This window comes from Erpetoichthys calabaricus, chromosome 4 (assembly GCF_900747795.2).
Source record: "Erpetoichthys calabaricus chromosome 4, fErpCal1.3, whole genome shotgun sequence".
Lineage (NCBI taxonomy): Eukaryota > Metazoa > Chordata > Cladistia > Polypteriformes > Polypteridae > Erpetoichthys > Erpetoichthys calabaricus.
Window position 1 is genome coordinate 228,365,964 of NC_041397.2, and position 20,141 is coordinate 228,386,104.

A 20,141-nucleotide genomic window follows, 5' to 3' on the forward strand; every position below is an offset into this window, starting at 1 on the left:
CAAGTCATGAATACACGGTCACGGGTACAAAACGATTCGGAAAGGATAACAGGAACAAACACACGAACACTAAAGAAACAACAAAAGAGACGGGGGAGCATAAAACACGCTTCTGAAACTCCGGGAGAAAAAATGTCGCGGATCAAAAAACGCAAAGCACAAGTAACACTGTTACAGAGACGTGCCCAAATGGACAGACACAATGAACGTAGGGGCATACAGCGCGCGTCTCAAAGTGTTGCATCGAAACAAGCACGATTTCAAAACGAAAGAGCTCGCGTCTCAGACATACAAAAAAGGGAGCGAAGAGAAAAAATAAATGAACGCAGACGTCTAGAAAGCGCAAATGAACTGCCAGAAAAAAAGAAAGCAAGACTCCAAAAGGAGAGAGCTCAAATGACCGACATACAAAAACGGACAAGGCTCGATACAAACAATGCACGACGTAGAGTGAAACGGACTTTGCGCAAAGCGGAGGCGAATAAATTAAAAGAAAAAAATAGCGCGTCCCAAATAATGGACATGCAAAAACGCGGCACTCAAACGCCAAAAGCAAAACATGCACGTGGCGGACATCAACGCCAGACACATGTTAAACGATAAGCCAAATGGCTGAAAACGCCTTCAATAATGAATCCACTATTGAGGAAAATTCATTGGGATTAATGAATGTCATTTGCAATCATTGTCATTCACTTAACTTCCCAGAAGAAACAACTGGCAATACAAATAATGAATTTACACGTTGTTGTCAAAAGGGGCAGATTAGACTGACTCCTTTACATTCATATCCTGAATATCTACAGAAGCTTCTAACTAACGATGTGCCTGAAAGTAAAAACTTTATGAACTGCATTAGATCCTACAATAGTTCATTTGCTTTTGCATCTACCGGAGTACATATCAGGCCACCAAAAGGCAATGGCCCATACTGCTTTCCCATATGTGGACAAATATTGCATCGCATTGGAACAGTGCACCCTGAAACAAATCAACAATGCAAATATGCACAAATCTACATCCTAGATCCAGATGAGGCAATCTGTCAACGAATGAACCTTCCTGAAAACAAACAATGCACAGAGCTTATAATGAGAAACGTCTCTCATGTCATAAACAGTCACCCATTAGCTAAGTCTATAAAAATGCTACATGAAGTTGAAAAGGAGGCCAATACAAAAGCAAATGCAGAAGGTATAGCGTCAACTACAATTGCTTTGGTCTTGATAAAGGACAAAGAACAAGATCCAAGACTAACCCGGCCGGATGACCACAACACAACCTTACCCTTAAAAACGGAACAATAATCATGCTATTAAGAAACCTTAACACTAAACAGGGTTTATGCAATGGCACACGTTTAGTCGTCAACACCATGACACACAATGTTATTCAAGCAACAGTTCTTACAGGATCACATGCTAGCAATACTGTTCTCATTCCTAGAATTGACCTTACGAGTTCTGACCTAGAATTACCTTTTATATTGAAACGCCGACAGTTCCCCATTAAAGCTGCATTTGCCATGACCATCAACAAATCACAAGGACAAACCATGGACAAGGTTGGCATCTACCTCTCTGAACCCGTTTTTGGACATGGACAACTTTATGTTGCCTTCTCACGTGTTCGACGTTCATCTGACGTTAAAGTTAAAATTATAAATGATCCATGCCAAGGAAGACTCATTCAAGGACAAGACACCATCTTTACTACTAATGTTGTATACAAAGAAATATTCCAATAAAACATTACTCTATGCCAAACACTCTATTTTTTATTTCTATACGCATCATCCAAACCTGCACACTGTACTATATCTAAATCATACATCTCACTCTTTGTCATGCCCCAACGCCAGGGGTTGGCGAGCGAAGCGAGCAGGGGACGGAGCCCCCTAGTTATAGAGAAAATACCAAAGTATGTGTTAAGAGGTGAATTTTTTGTGTGTTTTGGAATAGTTAAGTAAAAGTACAAAATACCATCCATTAGAAATGGAGTTACAAAAACAAACAGAGATGTTCTTGCAAAGCAGTTTTCTAAAGGAAAAATTAAATTAGGCACGAGAGACTAACTTGTACCTATAAGAAAAGCTGGGCTGCTGTCGTGCTTGTTAAAGAATATGCTGTTGCTTATTGTGTTAAAAATGTCACTTCTGCTTATACAGAGGGATATGATAAATTAAGGGTTTTTTCCACTTGGGATACTCACACATAATCACTGTGTATTTAAGGGTTAAGTTTATCATGTCACTAAAAAAGGTGTATTGTTTATGTTTAGGTTGAGTCACCACTTATACTGTAGATAGATAGATAGATAGATAGATAGATAGATAGATAGATAGATAGATAGATAGATAGATAGATAGATAGATAGATAGATAGATAGATAGATAGATAGATAGATAGATAGATCTACATACAATATTTATGCATTATTAGCATTTTCCCTTAGATATACATATACTGTAAACTCAAAAGGCTAGGAGGTATTGTGAAAAATAAAAGTACTGTAGATTTCCTGACATTTGTTAAGTACATTTTATATCATGAAACCTTACCTGTTGAAGGAATGCTATTAAGTTGCTTGTTCCCCATTTATCTGGTTTTGGTAAGTTGATATCTTTTAAATACAAAACTAGGCGTTCGCAGTCTTTAGGTCTGTATACACGTCCAGTGTTAGAGCTGACTATCAGACAGGTCTGAGTTAACTTCTGCAAAATATGGCGAGAAGAAGTCTGTGCGCTACAGTGAACTGTCGCCACTTGTGTGGACCTTAGCTGAGAGAAGGCATAGCGCAACAGCATCCTGGGAAAAAAAGAAGGAAAGCAGAGGAGGCATTCACTAAAAGCTTTTGTTTTAGGAATCAAAATTGTTATGAACAAAAGGGCAACTTCATCATATATGGTATTATCAGATATTCAATGTACTTTCAGATTTGTTATACATAGTTAATTTACATAGTTAGCAATAAATAGGCTTTTAACCAATAAGCAAAGTAATGCATTTTTATGTATTTTCAGATATAGAAAATTGTATAACTTTAATAAAAATACATAAAACAGCAAGTAACAAGATAATATTTACTTAAACGTTTAATTTAAAGCAATATGAGTGCTTTAGCACAATTTCCTATTTCCTATTTCCTGCAACAGTTTCCAGCTCCAAAACAATATTTTTGTTTTGAAAATATTTAGATAATACTATCTACCACACATAATACTCTGAATATCTTTGCAAGTAGAACTATTTGGTCTACTCTTCCAGAACCAGGGAGGAATCTGCACTGTTGCTCTTCACAGATTTTGATTTGACAGTCAGTGGGGATTTCCATTCAAACACCCAAGCACCATCCCGCTATACCCGTCATTATTAAATGGCTACCTATCCAGTTAGGGTTGTTCTTGCCAAAAACAGATTACTAAGGATCTATCAGGTTCAGAGGCCTCCATAACACAAAATGTACAGAGTAAAGGCAGGGAGCTACAGACTGGTAATCTTTAATACATAAAAATTGTTTCCATGTGAAAAGATCACTTAGTGTAACGGGTCTATGTTCTTTAATGTATTTGCTTGTATGGACATTAGACCTTCATATTAGATCTTCATCATAAGAATATTTATAGCTGCATATGAAACTTTTTTTTTATTCTACAAAAAATATCAGAAATTCTTTTGATTAATGTGAAAAAATAAGTACACCAAAAGCTACAATAGCTGCCATTTCCCCCTTTTCTCAGGAATAACTTTTAGGTGTTTTTTCGTAACAGTCTGCCAATTTTCAACACCAAATTGGATAGACATTTTTGCCCACTCCTTCATACAGAATATTTTATTGGAGACCAAATTAAACTAGTGTTGTGCATGGCCAATTTGTTACAAATCAGGGAAAAACAGTTGTTGCAATAACATAATAATAATGAAATATTTTGAGACTTCAGTGCTTTTATACTTTTTGAACAGTACTTATTTCTCTTCAAATATTGCAAATTGTTACTTCAACCTACCAATGTCAGGGCCTGGCAGGTCAGTCAGTACTCATTAGAATGCAATGGGGAAGTTGGACAGAGAAAACAAGGAGAGGAAGCTGCTTAAGTCAGGCTTGCATTAATACTAGATTTACCTGACATGATCTGCTATGTTGACGACTCTGGAAGAATTTTGCCAGCTCCCTCTTCCACAGATAATTTAAACATAGATGTTTTCTTTGGTATAGTGGCAATGGATTATTGTCCCAATTATTGCATTTTTGGATACCATTTAGGTATTTTCTTTTTCTTATGATGGAACTCTTTGTTCTATATTAGTTAAGTTATGCAGATCCCAAATATTATCTCTTCTACCTGTCTCTTGCCTGTGACATAATAGATAGATAGATAGATAGATAGATAGATAGATAGATAGATAGATAGATAGATAGATAGATAGATAGATAGATAGATACTATGCTATATATATATATTATATTATATTATATTACATATATATAAATATATATATATAAATATATATATATATATATATATATATATTTCTAATTTCAAAAATTAGGCATATATTTTTGTGGCTGGCATTGCAGTCTGATGATGGGGCCCTTTGGGTCTGGAGGCTCTCCCTAAATTTACAGGGTTTTGCTCTCTACGTCAGAGCCTCTACTACCATGATTTTAGTTAGTACGTGTTTCTTTGAATAAAGGTACCTTTTTGTTTTCACTAAACATGACATCTTTGCATTGTGGACAAACGGATGTAACCTTTGTCTCACCCATCCAGAGCAGACTCTTCAAATAGTAGTGTTCTTATGGGAATTGTTTATCAAATTACAGTCATACATTTATATTCTTTTTTAACAGAAGAGGCTTCTTTATATCTGACCTTGTATATAGGACAAAGCTATGCAGTGTCTTTTGGATTATTGACTCATGCCTTTGATACAGACTGAGTGATACCTTCCATGAGACTTTCTGCAGCATTTGGTCAGCTATGCATTTGGTAGACTGAGCTTTTCTGTATAGACTGCTCATGGTTTGAAATTTTCTCCATTTGTTGATACTCTTTCAGACAGTGGCGTGACTGACAACAAACTGCTTTAAAACTCATAGGTAGACTCATTTGCATCAACTGTCTTTTTTCTGAGTGTCCCAAAGAGCTTTTTCAATCTTGGCATGATGCAGCCACAGCCCTCAGTTGCTAACCTAAAACCACAGCATAGAAGGTTAGGGCCTTCCATGTTACTCTTTAATGGTGTTCTAATTATTTGTACCTGTTGGAGTGTACCTGATTCTATGTTTAGGTGTTTGATACAATGATGAGACAGAGATTTACTAACTTTTTCCACACAAGTAATTTATATTTATCTTGATTTAAATTAGACAAATTAGTACAAAATGAGATTTTCAATGTAATTTTTTATGTATCAGTATTGCTGAAATTGTGATCAAATTAAATTTTGTGCAAAAATGTATGGAAAAAAAAGGCAAATCTTTTGACAGATTGGACTTACTTTTTCACCCCACCATTACTTGTCAAAATCTTGTCACCTGGTGTTTCCAAAAGATACAATAAATAAAACACATTCCTAGGTATCTACCTGCTTATATTTATTATTGCAATAAAAATGTTATTAGATATTGGTGTGAGATTCTATTTGTATTCTAGATTCTAGTGGTGGCTCTGAGGCTAAGGATCTGTGCTGGTATCCAGAAGGTTGCCGGTTCAAATCCCCATCACTGCCAAAGAGATCCTACTCTGCTGGGCCCTTGAGCAAGACCCTTAACCTGTAATTGCTCCAGGGGCGCTGTACAATGGCTGACCCTGTGCTCTGACCCCAAGGGTTATGCGAAAACTAACAAATTCCTAATACAAGAAATTGTATAAGGCGAAATAAAGAACAAAAAAAAATAATAATAATAATCTTAAAGTAATAACTTGGCTTTAGTTGTATTTCTTTTCCTCATACTTTGAACAATTAGGTTTAAAACATTGACATATATAGTATTTGTATTTATTTGTTCTATAAAAAAATCTAAAATAGCAAGTCACAAAATTACAAGATTTGCATAGTACATCTATTTATGTTTCATTTGTGTCCTTAATTTTGTAACTGGGAAGCCCACTCTGCATGATATAGTACCACATTTATTATACATTTTGTAATACTGTATCCTTCTGTGGTTTAATGTACCCAAATAAAAATATATTTAAAATGCTATAAAATTAGCACTAAGAAATAATATTAATGTCAACACAAGATAAAGCACAAAATGTTACCCCTTTCCACAGCCTTCAGGGCCAACCAGAATGAAAGGTTGTCTATTTTCGGGTCCAAGCCATTGTTTGAAATAATCTAGACTTCTCTGCATATCAGGTGTTCTGATAACAGGGAGTTTCTGGGGGTTACTGAAATCCTCAACAGATAAGGTATCTGTCTTTTCCAAAATGTATGACATGAGGCGACCCGTTTGTTGGTCATAATAGGTGTCCAGAGGCTTACGAGGATCTGGTGGGCTTTCACGTGCCCAGCTCAGAATCTGAAAATTAGAACAAAAAAAATATTTGATAAAAGTTATTATTCAAACATACAAAATATTTGATAAAAGTTATTATTCAAACATACAAACACAGATCTAAGAATTGTTTTATGATAGATCAAAGTTTTTTTCCTCTTGGAATTGCATAACACTAGTACAAAAATAACCACAATTATTATGTGGAGGCCGTATTTCCAGAATAAATAATTCTATAAGTTTGTTTTCTTTAATTATTTTAATTGTCAGCTTCTGCAAGCAATTCTCTTATCTTGTAGTTTATTTACTAAATCCAAAGGCAGACACTAATAAGGAATATCCACAGCTATATTATTTATGCATAATCAACACAACAAAAAACACATGACAAGACAACTGCTTCCATACTTATACTGTATTCACTTGACAAAAGGAAAATGAACATAGAAAGAGTACATTATTATAATATTTTATACTGAAAATTATTGTAACAATATTGACTTCACCATTCCTTTTTTAATGGAAGCTACAATACAAGTATAACCATATCTTGACATTTATGGTTTTCAAGCACTACTAAGGCAGTTCACAAGTTTAATTTTGTTTAGGGTTATGAACAGTTATAAAGCCTCTTTCTGATGCATTGGGTTTATGCATAACTGAATCTATGGAAAAGAGTATCTAGGAGAAATCTGCTTAATTTCCTTACTTCTATAAGCATAATCATTTGTTTATGCCCAGTAAGTAACCATTTGATAGAAATGTCAAAAAGTTTTCGTTTTACCATTAAACTACTATAGCAATGAACAGCTAGGTGATGATTATTGATTCCATTAACTGCTGTTACAGCAGTGGAAGCACTTTAGCATATTAAACTAAATCTGTACTCTGGAAAAACAGCCTGATACAATAGAATAGACTACATTAAGTCTAAATCAGTGTTGTAACAAAGAATGAAACACTGAGAGCTTATCCTGTGATACACTATTGAGAGGAATTTAGTGCAGGTGAATTAATCTGCCACACAAAAAAAAATAATAATCAAAACAAAGTGTTTCTTTTGGGCCTCCAAAGAATAGTATATTATAAAAATAAGTAGGAAATGATTTCTAAGGATGGTGGTTTTCCTACTGTATCTCAAGAAAAAAGTATAAATAAAATATCCCAAAGCAAAAATTTAATTTTGCTACAATTTATAATGGTGTTACCAGGCAAAGATAATCTTGACTGGCTTGTAGGCTAAACATGAATCAAGTGTAAAATATGCATTTATTCATAACATTATGGAAAAGAGAGTACTTAAAAAGTGCAAATTAGAAAAGGACATTAAAAAAAAGCTGATCACAAGTTTTTACCTCTTTAGCAAATTCCTGACGAGACTTCAAATGAAGGTTACCACCAAGACCTCTTATTAGACTGATGATAAACTGTCCTCTTTCCTTTACACCATGAAGATGTGATAAGCCATTCATAACTGTGCCAACAAGGGTTGTATCCACAACAAGGTCATTCTATAGGTTAAAAAGATTGTTTGAGAGAACAGTTACTTAACACATTGCGAGAATATTATCAACTGTAATATAAGAGAACCAAAATAAAAAAATTTTAATATAAAGTGGTGTAGGTGTAAGTATAACAAGCATATTTCTGTCAAAGCTATTTCCCAAGGCAAGAGTGACACTATATCTACTAATCTTCATATGTTAATCAAAAAATGGTATGCAGTAAGAATAAAATACATTTAAAATAGTGTAGAGAAAAAATAAGTCCTATATGAAGATGAAAAAAATGACATTTTACAGTATCGTGTAATGTTCTAAAAATTAACACATCTAAAACATTCTCAATAAATTGTAAAGTTATTTGATGATAGCTAAATAGAAGAAAAAGCAATATGTGTCTGGCAGTGCATGTGGGTGCCCTGTACAGGATTGTTTGAGGTTTGAGAAGGTATGTATTTATGAATGGAATGAGTTTTTTTATGATTGAACAGTTAAAAGCTCTTTGGATAATTAACTCATATTATAATAATAAACATAAAATACCTGTTTCAAAACCCAATCTAAAGCTTTTTCAAAATAGTCTCCAATCCAGTTTTCAAGATTATTCCGGCACTCATCTGGCTGACTTTTTAACCATGATTTAAGAAGAGAATTAACATCTGTGTCTTCATCACTGAAAAAGAATTACGGTATATGGAAACAAGGCAAAAATGATGACTTAACTTAAAATCAAGAAGTGTATGTTTTTAAGCAAAAGCCTAGGAGAGAATAATTTTGATGCAAAGAACTGTTATGTTTACTTTATTGAACTGTAGAATTCATTTAGACTCTAAACGAAATCTAAGGCATTTTGTACACTTTTCAACCACTTGGTAATTTTTTTGAATAACCTGCAGATCATTAAATCATACAGTACAACTGTATATCTATTCAAATTAGATTAGATATCCCCTGAATAACGGAAGAGAAAAAAGAAGAGTAAAAAGGAAGTTATCACTTAAAGTTACTGAAAAGTTTCCAAACAGTTAGCAGTGGTTCAATATGTTTAATTAATGGTTAACAACATAGATAAATTCCAACCAAATCCAAAAAAAAAAATAGTTGTTAATTAAAATTTTTTCATTACTAAGTAAAATAGACATTGGTTTCCCCATTGTGTTATGATAGGTGAGTTCAAATTCTTTGAGATAAGCTCTACAATTTTACTGTAAATTATCTCAAGAATAATCAGACAAAGTTATTTAAAATTGTTGTGTAGTTATGATTATTAGGTATTAGAACTGCCTGTGAGATAGCAAAGAAAACTGATGAAATTTAACATAATGTGTAAGGTGAGTCAAAAGAAATAACCAAAATAATTTTGAACTATGAAATTTGTATACTGACTCCAAAACATTTAGTACATGCATACTGTAAGTGATAATATAAAGAACTAACAAGTCATCTGCTTAAAGAGATACTTTGTCTAAGTTATTCCCTTAAAATTCCCAAATCTCTGATGTCTTACTGAAACAGATGGCAAAAGGTCTGAATTTCATTGGAGAGAAAGGCCACATTTTTGGTACAATGTTCTAAAGTGAATAAATCAGAATTTATATTATTTACAAAAAGTGAAGCTTCTTAGAAGGATAGTTTAAACCAGAGGGAGATATTGGGTCCGAACCCAAATTTGTATAGTGTTGTGAAAAAATAATGGCTCTTTCAAAGACTTTTTTTTTTTGCAACTAAAGACAGCAAGACCCTAGGGAGCTCTGTTACCAAGAGAAACTGTATATTACCTTCAAGATACTTCGGAGATTTGATAGTGATTGCCTACCTTTGATATAGTGTAATAATTGAAGCATACACTTTGTTTTTCTCTTTGTAAAAACTTAAGCCAGAATGACAAAATCAATGTTTAAACAGTAATCAATGTCATTACATTCTAATGAGAAAACTGTCATGTAATAAACTTTAATTTTTTTGGATTTAGTATTTGGTACACTGTATTAATCCCTGAAAGAAAATTGTCTTTTTGCATGAACATTTGGGGTCATAGCACAGGGTCAGCCATTGTACAGCGCCCTAGAGCAATTTTCAGGTTAAAGGTCATGCTCAAGGGCGCACGGAGTAGGGTCTCTTCTGCCAGTAATGGGAAAAACCTATTATAAACCTATTATTCTGCATTTGGAGATTATATAGTTAATACAGATTCATTAATAATAATTATTTTACATAATACTTTACTACAGTGAACACTATCCCAAGCTATTTAATTTACACATATATACTACAAGTGTTCACATGTCTTTTTGCAAAAGGAAAGTGTTTTGACTTTCTCAGGATCACATTCCAAGTTACAGATGAAGAACACACCAGCAGTCTTGTTAATGAAATACAAGTAAATAGGTCTAATAAGACTACCTAGAGCAAAAATGTAATATTTTAAATTGAAATGTTTATGTTTTTAATATAATTATATATATGCAGTACCAGAAACTGAACTTTTACATATGGCTTACAGCATTTTCATACTGAAAGATGATTTCATTAGTTACACTACCTCAAAAAAATCATTCCCATTCTAGATATAGTGGCTGGTGAGGCACAGCTGAGGTCATGAGTTTCAAATACAAAGTTCACATTTGGGCCAAACTGAATTCTCTCCCCACTGGGCATTGTAAGCAACCTGTTGTCATCCAGTACAGAGTTCAGACTCTCAATCCACTCTGGATCAATATCGCCATCACAGATTATCCATGAGCTGACCTCTGCAAACAAATAATAATATTCATTTGTACTGTAAGTAATTAGTTCACACCAACAAATACAAATTAGGTATTAATGAAAATTTGCATTTCTATGAAAAAGCAAGAAAAAACATTAACTGGCCCCTTTTTTTCTTCCTGTCACAAAGTAAATTTTCAACAAATTTCTAAACTAGCTCTAAATGTGCTATTTCTTTTACAGTGTAGGAAACAGTCAATAATGCCTTAATTACACTTCAGTGACTTCACATGACAAAAGGGGGGCCTGGTTTACTTACCTGGAAGCTCACGCACCACCTGCCTTGCACTACTAGTCAAAACGCCATCTGACCACTCCCTGGTATCCATGTCAATGTGGCCCAAAAGCTGTTGCCTTGGCATCGCTTTAGGATTCATTGTGTATTGCTTAACAACCTTTCCAATTTTTCCAAGGGCAGCTCGCAACATGCGCCAAAGGGTTGACTTTCCAGCACCACTTGGGCCCACAATCACCACTCCCATTCTCTGCCGCAACTGTTCATAAAGCTCCAAAGCCTTCTTAATCTTTAATAAAACATAATAAAGAATTAGATACTGTATGTGATGCAATTTAACACTTCTGGTGAAGTATAATTATTATAGCTATTTAATATTAGGTTCCACAAACAAACAACCTTTATCATCACTGTGTTTCAAGCTATTTTTATTACAGTTTAGTATACTATGGCTTTCAAGCGTACAATATGAAATTTGTACTGATAACAAAAGCCTATCAGATTTATTTGCACTTACAGACAAATTTTACATAAGATATTTCAACCAAAGCATAAAAATACAACATTCAATTAAATGAGATTACTGTATAAGATCAACAGTACTTTATAGTTTTTCAACAAATGAACAGGTGCTCCTTTGGTGCAAACAAAATATAACTGCATTCCAGAGTTTTTGCTTCTAGCACTGAAGGGATCTGACAGCTCTGTAATGGTGCTGTGAGTATTTTCTACCACAGTTAAATATAATCTTAATTCTGAAACCTAATCAAAAATTCCTGATTCTATGATTATGTTTTTCTTTACTACCAAATAAGGTGGGTTTTCAGAATAACAGTACCCTATAATTTGATAAGTAAGTAAAACAAGTGACATCTCCAGTCACAATATCAGAAACGAGCTAAGCTTTTTCTAAGATTTAGGACTGATATATAAGTATTTTTTCCTCTCCACCAATAATGTACCTGCTACCTTGTAAATGTATCTTTTTCATCCCTATTCCTGAATTTCCAGTAACAGCAAAATCCATGCAAAGGAACATCTATTTTTTTGCGAGGAGCATTAAATGGTCCATTGGCCTTTCACCTAACTTGTAAGGGGATCTCTGTATTTGTTGTGTGTGTGCACAAAATAGGAGCTAAAATAGAACACTGAAGATCTATAAAATTTGGTCTGTATTTTGAGGCCTAAATTCCACTCTGAAAAAATAGTTATGTTTTGCAATTTCATAGATTTAGTGTTAAATGGTTAAAAAACAATACATTAAAAACATTTAGACCAACATCCTTCTTATTTATAATATTCTATAGAATTTTATGTAAAGCAGGTAATTACAACCAAGCAAATGTACCAAACAGACTTCTTGGATGCACATAAAAACATAACTCATGTGTAGAAAATACATTCATACCTGACTTGGAATTACTTCCAATTTTGCTTCCTCAAAGACAGCTTGCAGGGCTGTGCTCAGTTTTTCGTATTGCACATCTTTAAAGTCAACCCCTGGGACTACATCTCTAACCAGAGCATCAAACCGAGAGCAGTCTGCAAACGTCAACTTGGACATTGTATTCAGGCGCAAAGCCTGTACAACAATGTTACTTTCATTCGCTACGATAACAAAATAAAAGCCAGACCATTATTACAGGTTACAATAAAATGTTTTAAGTAGGGTATGCAATGTTTCATAGAAGGGAAAAGAAGAATCATTATTGTTGAAGGTTTTACATAACAAGTATAAAGGCTGCAATGTAGAATACTGTATTCAGAAAGATTACAAAAAATATTTTGTATAATAGAGAAGATTTATTTTTTTATTAACAAAATTATTCAATAACAATATTTTTAACAAAATTTCAACTTTTAAAACCTAAAACATGAACATGCTACTGTGGATTTGGACATCATTTAAAAGTTTAATAGAATTTCCATTGTTTAATCCTAACTGCACTCATTTGATGCTACTATTTGAATGTAGCTTACAGGAGAACATTTTAAATTAATTATGCATATTTAATTCCCTAGGTGGATGAACCCACCATCAATAAAAAAAAAAAAAAAAAAAAACAAATAAAAAAGGTTTTAAAACATATTTTGACTCCAACATCTCAAGTAGGAAATGTATGTTATTCTTCATTATTTTGTTCTTGGCCCCTTTCTCTTTTTCTATTGGCTGCTACCTCTTAGTGACAGCATTTAAATAAACTGAATGCCATTTAATAAATGATGATATCCAAATATTCTTTCAATCAAACCTGAGAACAGTTTTCATTTTGAATATTAAACTTATCATGTTCATATAAAACTGGGGAGTATTGTTTCTATATCTTTTGTTTGTAAAATTATTTAAACAATCTTATCATCAAACCATATGTTAATAAACTTGACAAAGGTCCCTTTCACACACAGAAGCTACAGGAGAAGCTTCTTGGCTTTGAGCAGGTAACAAAGACAGGGAAAAATAGTGGTGAAACATACTTGGTAACCATTTCTATGTGGTTAACCCTAGAGTGGAGAAAGACTTTGCTAGTGAACATTGATATCACTTCTGTGCCTCAAATGAAAGCTCTGCTCTTTCCAGCCCAGTTCCTAATCAAACCAAGCAGCCACATTAAGTCAGCATCGCAAAGGCTAACAAAAATCAGTCAGTTCATCCACTTATTGGTTTATTTTCTGAAGAAAGAACCTTTAATCAGTTTATTAAATGGGCCTTGTGCCTAGGTGTCTCCCCTGATGCTCTGATATCTTCATTATAGTCTGTTTATATTATAAGAAAAATATGAAAAAATTGGGGTATTTCTATCATTACACTTCATCACAAGAAAGGAATAATTAAATAATGATAATAGTTAATGAGACAAAGCCTTCAGCTATAGAGTTTCCAAACTCTGGAACGATGACCGAAAAAAACACAGTATCAATCTCAGTATATAACCAAGGCTGATGAGTAATTTTTTTATTGTAGCTTTCTCTTGTTAGTCCAGCTGACAAGGCTGTTAATATGTTATTTTAACATTTGTGGTTGCTACTAAAGCTTTCTTATTCTCATCTTTGTTTTATGTGGTTGTCCTTGCCATTACGATCATTATGTCCTGCTGACATTAGAATAGAACGTTGGAATGAATAAGAGACAGCATAATGTTCAATGTCAAATAAAAATCAGACCTTAGGCGTTTACTAACATCATGAGCACCAGCTGTTTACTTACAAATATCAGGAGTTTGAGAATTTTAAGTAAAGCAAGCGTGTGTTGCATATTTATATATGCATAATTTGTTGCAAGGTGTTTTGTGCTTTACTCAATGTTACTTAATTGTTTATTTAACAATAATATAGTTAATATAGCCAACAGGGAGGCAAATCAGTCCAACTTGGTGCCAGTCCTAAGCCCGGATAAATAGAGGGGGTTCGTGTCAGGAAAGACAAATAGCCAAAATCTTAATGATGGAATTAATAATGAACTTTGACTATACTGTAGTTGCAAATGTGCATAAAGTACGGGAATGTACTGTAAATGTAAAGGGTACTGTTTAAATATGACCAGAATTTATTCTAAAGTTGACATTTTTATTATTCAAAAACTATTTCAGCAGCCACAGTGAGAAAAACGCCAGTTGGAAAATCACTTCATGGTCACCAAGTACAAATTCTGAATTACTTTAAAGTTCTGCTTTCTTTTTGTAAAACAAAATTAAAGAAGCTATCAAAATACATGGGATAGAAAGGTGGCACATTGGCTGCGAACTCACAAGTCCAGAGTTCTGGTTTCAGGAGAGCTTTATGTAGAGGTGGTATGTGCATATTTTGCACAGGTTTCTCAGAGTACTCCAATTTCTTCTCCTATACCCCACATCCAAAAAGATGTGCACATTAGGTTACATAGTCTAGCATGTGAAAGAGGGGGTGTATGCATAAGTTTATCCTGTGATGACCTGGTATCCTGTTTAAGGTTGGGCTTCACCCTCCGCCCAGTGATGCGGAGGTAACAGCTTTCAGCCCCCAGGAACTGGACTCACTGGGTTCAGTAACTGATGGATATACATTTAAGCACAGTAGACATGCTCATGCCCCAACAATCTAAAGGAGTGTTTAGGTTATCTACAGTTATGTCCTAACTCAACTGTCTGCTTTTATGTTTTATCCTCTTAATCTGAAGTAGACAGACATCCATAGCACTCATTTATAAAACTCTTTTGAAAACATACTTATCTAAGATTAGTTTTGAATTCTCATTTTTCTACTGTGTTAGTTTATTAATGATTTTATAAATTACATTCTTTTACTCTGTTTGGGGATTTGCTTTTTATTTTTATTGACACTGTTCCTAGCTTTTGTTCTGTAAACCATTATAGGATGAAATACTCTGAATAAGCAATGATATATAAATAAGTAAACCTGTAAAATGTGCTGTTTTGATTTATTGCTTAAAAATATTATAAATATAGATAAGGGCAAATTTATTCTCTTGCCACAGACTTGCTCATACTACTGTAGTGAATTATCTGTTACAATATGCATAACTCAAGAAAAAAAAAAATCACAAATATACATTTTTTCAAAAGAATTTTTTAAAAAGTCAAAAAGAATGGTGCCAAAATCCATTTAATGAACATTGAAATTACATGAATAATTACAGATTAAATTAAGAGAAACTGACAACAACCTTGAGCTGAAAACATTGTTTCACTTACCTTTCTCCTTTTTTTCCTCTTTCTTGAGCTGCTGTAACAAACTTCCACAACCTTGAAGGACGGTTTTTAAAGCTCTCAACCCCCAATCATAATGCTGCTGTGGAGTTAATAATTCCCTGTGCCATAATGAATTAAGAAAGAGGCATTGTGTTGTAAGTAAAGCTTTAAAAGAGAAATATAAAGTACCCTAAGTTCTTGTCAATAAGCCGCGGCTTATCTAAGGAAAAAAGTTGTGAAAATGAAAAAATAGAATATCGGCTTATACATAAGTCCGGCTTATACATCCATCGCGGGGGTTGCGTTCCAGAGCCACCCGCGAAATAAGAATATCCGCGAAGTAGAAACCATATGTTTATATGGTTATTTTTATATTGTCATGCTTGGGTCACAGATTTGCGCAGAAACACAGGAGGTTGTAGAGAGACAGGAACGTTATTCAAACACTGCAAACAAACATTTGTCTCTTTTTCAAAAGTTTAAACTGTGCTCCATGACAAGACAGAGATGACAGTTCTGTCTCACAATTAAAAGAATGCAAACATATCTTCCTTTTCAAAGGAGTGCAAAGCAAGCAGTCAAAAAAAAAATCAATAGGGTTTTTTGGCTTTTAAGTATGCGAAGCACCGCCGGTACAAAGCTGTTGAAGGCGGCAGCTCACACCCCCTCTGTCAGGAGCAGGAAGAGAGAGGAAGAGAGAGATAGAGAGAGATAGAGAGAGACAGATAAAAAAAATCAATACGTGCCCTTTGAGCTTTTAAGTATGCGAAGCTCCGTGCAGCATTTCTTTCAGGAAGCAGCTGCACACAGCCCCCCTGCTCACACCCCCCTACGTCAGCGCAAGAGAGAGAGAGAGAGAGAAAGTAAGCTGGATAGCTTCTCAGCCATCTGCCAATAGCGTCCCTTGTATGAAATCAACTGGGCAAACCAACTGAGGAAGCATGTACCAGAAATTAAAAGACCCATTGTCCGCAGAAATCCGCGATATATATTTAAATATGCTTACATATAAAATCACAATTTAAATGACCGCTACGCGCTCGTGTTGACTCGGCGACGCCCAGAGCAGAAAGAACGCGCTCCGGCCGCTCCAACCGCACCATGCGGGGAGTGAGAGAGACGGCAATATCTCACACTCTCTCCCCCCTTAAAGAAATTAAATGGGCGCGAGTGAGACCACTGACCTCCCTCCCTTCTATTAGTTATAGGTTATAGTACGTTCGGCTTATCCATGAGTCCGGCTTATCTATGATACGATTTTATTTTAAAAATTCGTATGATTTTTGGTCTCCGGCTAATACATGAGTCCGGCTTATAGACAAGAACTTAGGGTAACATACTTGTTTAATAGCTAGGCTTGGTCTGCTTATATAGACATGATCTTGTTGATGTAATAAAAATAATTTGAAAGTGACATTTCAGCATTTTAAGTAATATTATAAGGTGATGTACAATTACTCAGCCTTGTCTAAATGATTTCTCCACAATTTAAACTTTGCTAATGTAAACTCATACAACACTATCAAATTAAGGTCTATAATTTTAAAACACAGATAGATTTAGATTTTGTGTTGTTTTTATTGCCCTGTACCTGTATGCACATTCATACATTCACCTTCATTAATATTTGCATTTTATTTATTAAATTGAGTGAATTCAGGTTAGTTGTTGAAAAACACGTTACCATCTGCCCAACCTGCAGAACAGAGATAGTAAAAAAAGCTTTATGTTATTCTTTGAAATGTGTTCATAAATTGAAATGCACCTCATTCTAACACATCTGGCCCATTTCTATATTCTTCCTAGTATCTCCCACTACCATTTTTATGGTCATTCTTTGCACACATATAAAGAGGAGGCTGAACCCCTCCTCCGTTTATTTTTTCTATTCTAAGATGCTAATACAACTTGTACCAAAGTTCTAATGTCTTGTGCCAACTGCTAATCACTTCAAATCTCATTTTATATAGTACAATTATAGTTACTCAATATTAGAGGAATGATAACTTACCTGGAAAGATTAAATATAGCAACTAGCTTCCTGCCTAAAAGTTTGGCATCTTTAAAACCTTCTGAGTAAAGTATTACTTCTGCAATTTGTTCGTTGTCAGGACGTGACATTGCTACAGGTCTGAAAAGTTGTTTAAGATTGTCTGGAAGTTTCTGCCTTCCTCCATAGCCCTTCCCAGCTGGATTCAAAGTTATGAAAATTCCAGAGTTCGGATCTAGCTCTATCTGTAAATAGTAAGTGAAATTACTTCTACTATATATTGTAACAGCTAGACAGCAAATATTTTGAGAAAAGTTAAAGTTTGGTAAATAGGCAATACTAGGGTGTTGTACCGTGTTAGCCATTATGAATGTACAGAAAAGCCAAGCAAAATGACACCTTTTATTGGCTAACTAAAAAGATTACAATATGCAAGCTTTCGAGGCAACTCAGGCCCCTTCTTCAGGCAAGATGTAAAGAAGAAGGGGCCTGAGTTGCCTCGAAAGCTTGCATATTGTAATCTTTTTAGTTAGCCAATAAAAGGTGTCATTTTGCTTGGCTTTTCTCTACGTAAATAGGCAAAAAATACAGACTGCAAAGTAAAGAGCAAGTAAATAAATAATAAATCCCACCTCTTTGTTGAGAAGTTCACAGGTACTCCTTTGATTTTTAAGGGAATTCTGAATAGACTGTATCTGCATAGAAACAGCAGACAACACAGCTTCTTCGAGACGATTAAACTCATCAAAACATCCCCAGGCTCCACATTTAACCAAGCCAACAAAAATTCGTCCCATAGACTTCACATCAATGCCCTTAAAAGAAATATTTATTTTTAATCTATTTGAATAGCCCATTTAAAATCCTAACTACACAGTGTTGTCAAATATATCCATGTTTGGGAGTTAAATAAAGTTAGTTTAGAAAAACCTTTAAAAATAATAATTAATACAATTTTTGAGATAAAAGAAACACAATGATGAATGAACATTGTGTAATCTTTTTATAGTTATGTGGAAATTTCAAAGGTAATAAAGTATCTTAACATGCTACTAGGCTGATACTACCTGGAATGCACTCTGGGCCTGTCATATCTCAAAGGTTTAATAATGGTAGAAAAGTTAACATGCTGGTTTCTATTGACATAAATAGTAAAAATGAGAGAACCTATTATATGAGAATATCTGTGACAGCATTTTCCATATTTTTTTATATTTAATTATATTATTTTCCATAAAAATAAGTATATTGTTCTCCAAGAAAATTGAACACTAAACATTGTGTGCATCTAGAGACACAGATATCATTATACATGCTTTTAAACATTAGTTATAATGACTGTTTGAAGAGTATGTTGACATTAAAAAATAAACACTTAATTCGCATGGGAAGCCATAAAAATACAACCTTCATCACTAAAAAAAAAAGAATTTCATTTACCATGCCTATTAACTTATTGCAAGAGTTTGCATATTGGAAAGCTATAAGTATGTCTATTACCCAAAATATCTTTTTTAAGTTTGATAATTTGATGAATTTTAAGTCACAACTGACTGATACATCTATATGAAGAAATCCCATTCCTGAAGGTAATATTGCACTGGCAAAGGAATATTTCATATTAAAGAAATACAGTCATTCTGATTAATTTCAGGTATCAGAAATTCTAACATTATTTTCTAGAAATGCACCTTGCATAGAAAAACTGAAAAACCCCTTGCAGTTCATGGCTCAAAAAATTTCTGAGCTGATGACGTCATCAAGCAGAGCAATGTTAGGTGATGTAAATATGTGTGCTAATTCCAGGAGAGTTATATATTATAAAATAGAAGCATTGGTATTACGTATTGTTTACAAAGAATGTGCCCAGTGACAGTTATGTTAACTTTATAATTGTTTTGAAGACTTACAGTAAAACAGAGTGCTGAGTTATAACATGAGTGCTGTTATAAGTGTCCCTTGTTTTTAAAATTTTGAACCCATTATAGTTATATTGTTAGTACTGTCAATGTGTTCTGGGGTTCCAAGTAAGCAGTTGCTCATAGTTGTGTTGATGAATAAAATATTCAAACAAATCATCTGTGTAAGTCATTATGTAAACATATAAAGAAAATAAAAACATAAAAAGAACCAATGTCTTTAAGTGCTATAAAGTCACTTTTACTATGACAGCAATCCCTCTGCAAGATTTGTTATCATTCTTTTCATTGATTTACTTTCTCATCATCTTATGCTGTAATGTATATAACTTTCTAATTTATGAAGGCTCTAAAAAAGAAAATTAAAACAGACATACATCAGAATATGGAGATAACTAATATGAAGACCTAAACCATTCCAGACTCTTGCACTACTCAGTATCAAAAACAGTTATACTTTATTCCTATATAGTTTACAATCACCTTGATATTAAAATCCTTCCCATTAAGCCCCTAGTTTTGCCTAAGACTCTCTAGCAT

The 20,141-nt window shown here is 33.9% G+C and overlaps 1 protein-coding gene across 3 annotated transcripts in view; it reads right to left on the reverse strand.

Moving 5' to 3' along the window:
* The window catches only part of LOC114651221 (cytoplasmic dynein 2 heavy chain 1), a 462,099-nt gene that overhangs the window by 326,122 nt on the left and 115,836 nt on the right, over nucleotides 1-20,141 (reverse strand). For all 3 annotated transcript variants that reach the window (XM_051926883.1, XM_051926882.1, XM_051926881.1), the window contains exons 35-44: nucleotides 18,315-18,497; nucleotides 17,704-17,927; nucleotides 15,696-15,811; nucleotides 12,416-12,615; nucleotides 11,032-11,296; nucleotides 10,549-10,756; nucleotides 8,550-8,679; nucleotides 7,860-8,015; nucleotides 6,269-6,528; nucleotides 2,561-2,807 (exon numbers count right to left, since the gene is read on the reverse strand). In XM_051926883.1, coding sequence (XP_051782843.1) covers nucleotides 2,561-2,807; nucleotides 6,269-6,528; nucleotides 7,860-8,015; nucleotides 8,550-8,679; nucleotides 10,549-10,756; nucleotides 11,032-11,296; nucleotides 12,416-12,615; nucleotides 15,696-15,811; nucleotides 17,704-17,927; nucleotides 18,315-18,497 — 1,989 coding nt within the window. The remainder of the gene's footprint in view (nucleotides 1-2,560; nucleotides 2,808-6,268; nucleotides 6,529-7,859; nucleotides 8,016-8,549; nucleotides 8,680-10,548; nucleotides 10,757-11,031; nucleotides 11,297-12,415; nucleotides 12,616-15,695; nucleotides 15,812-17,703; nucleotides 17,928-18,314; nucleotides 18,498-20,141) is intronic.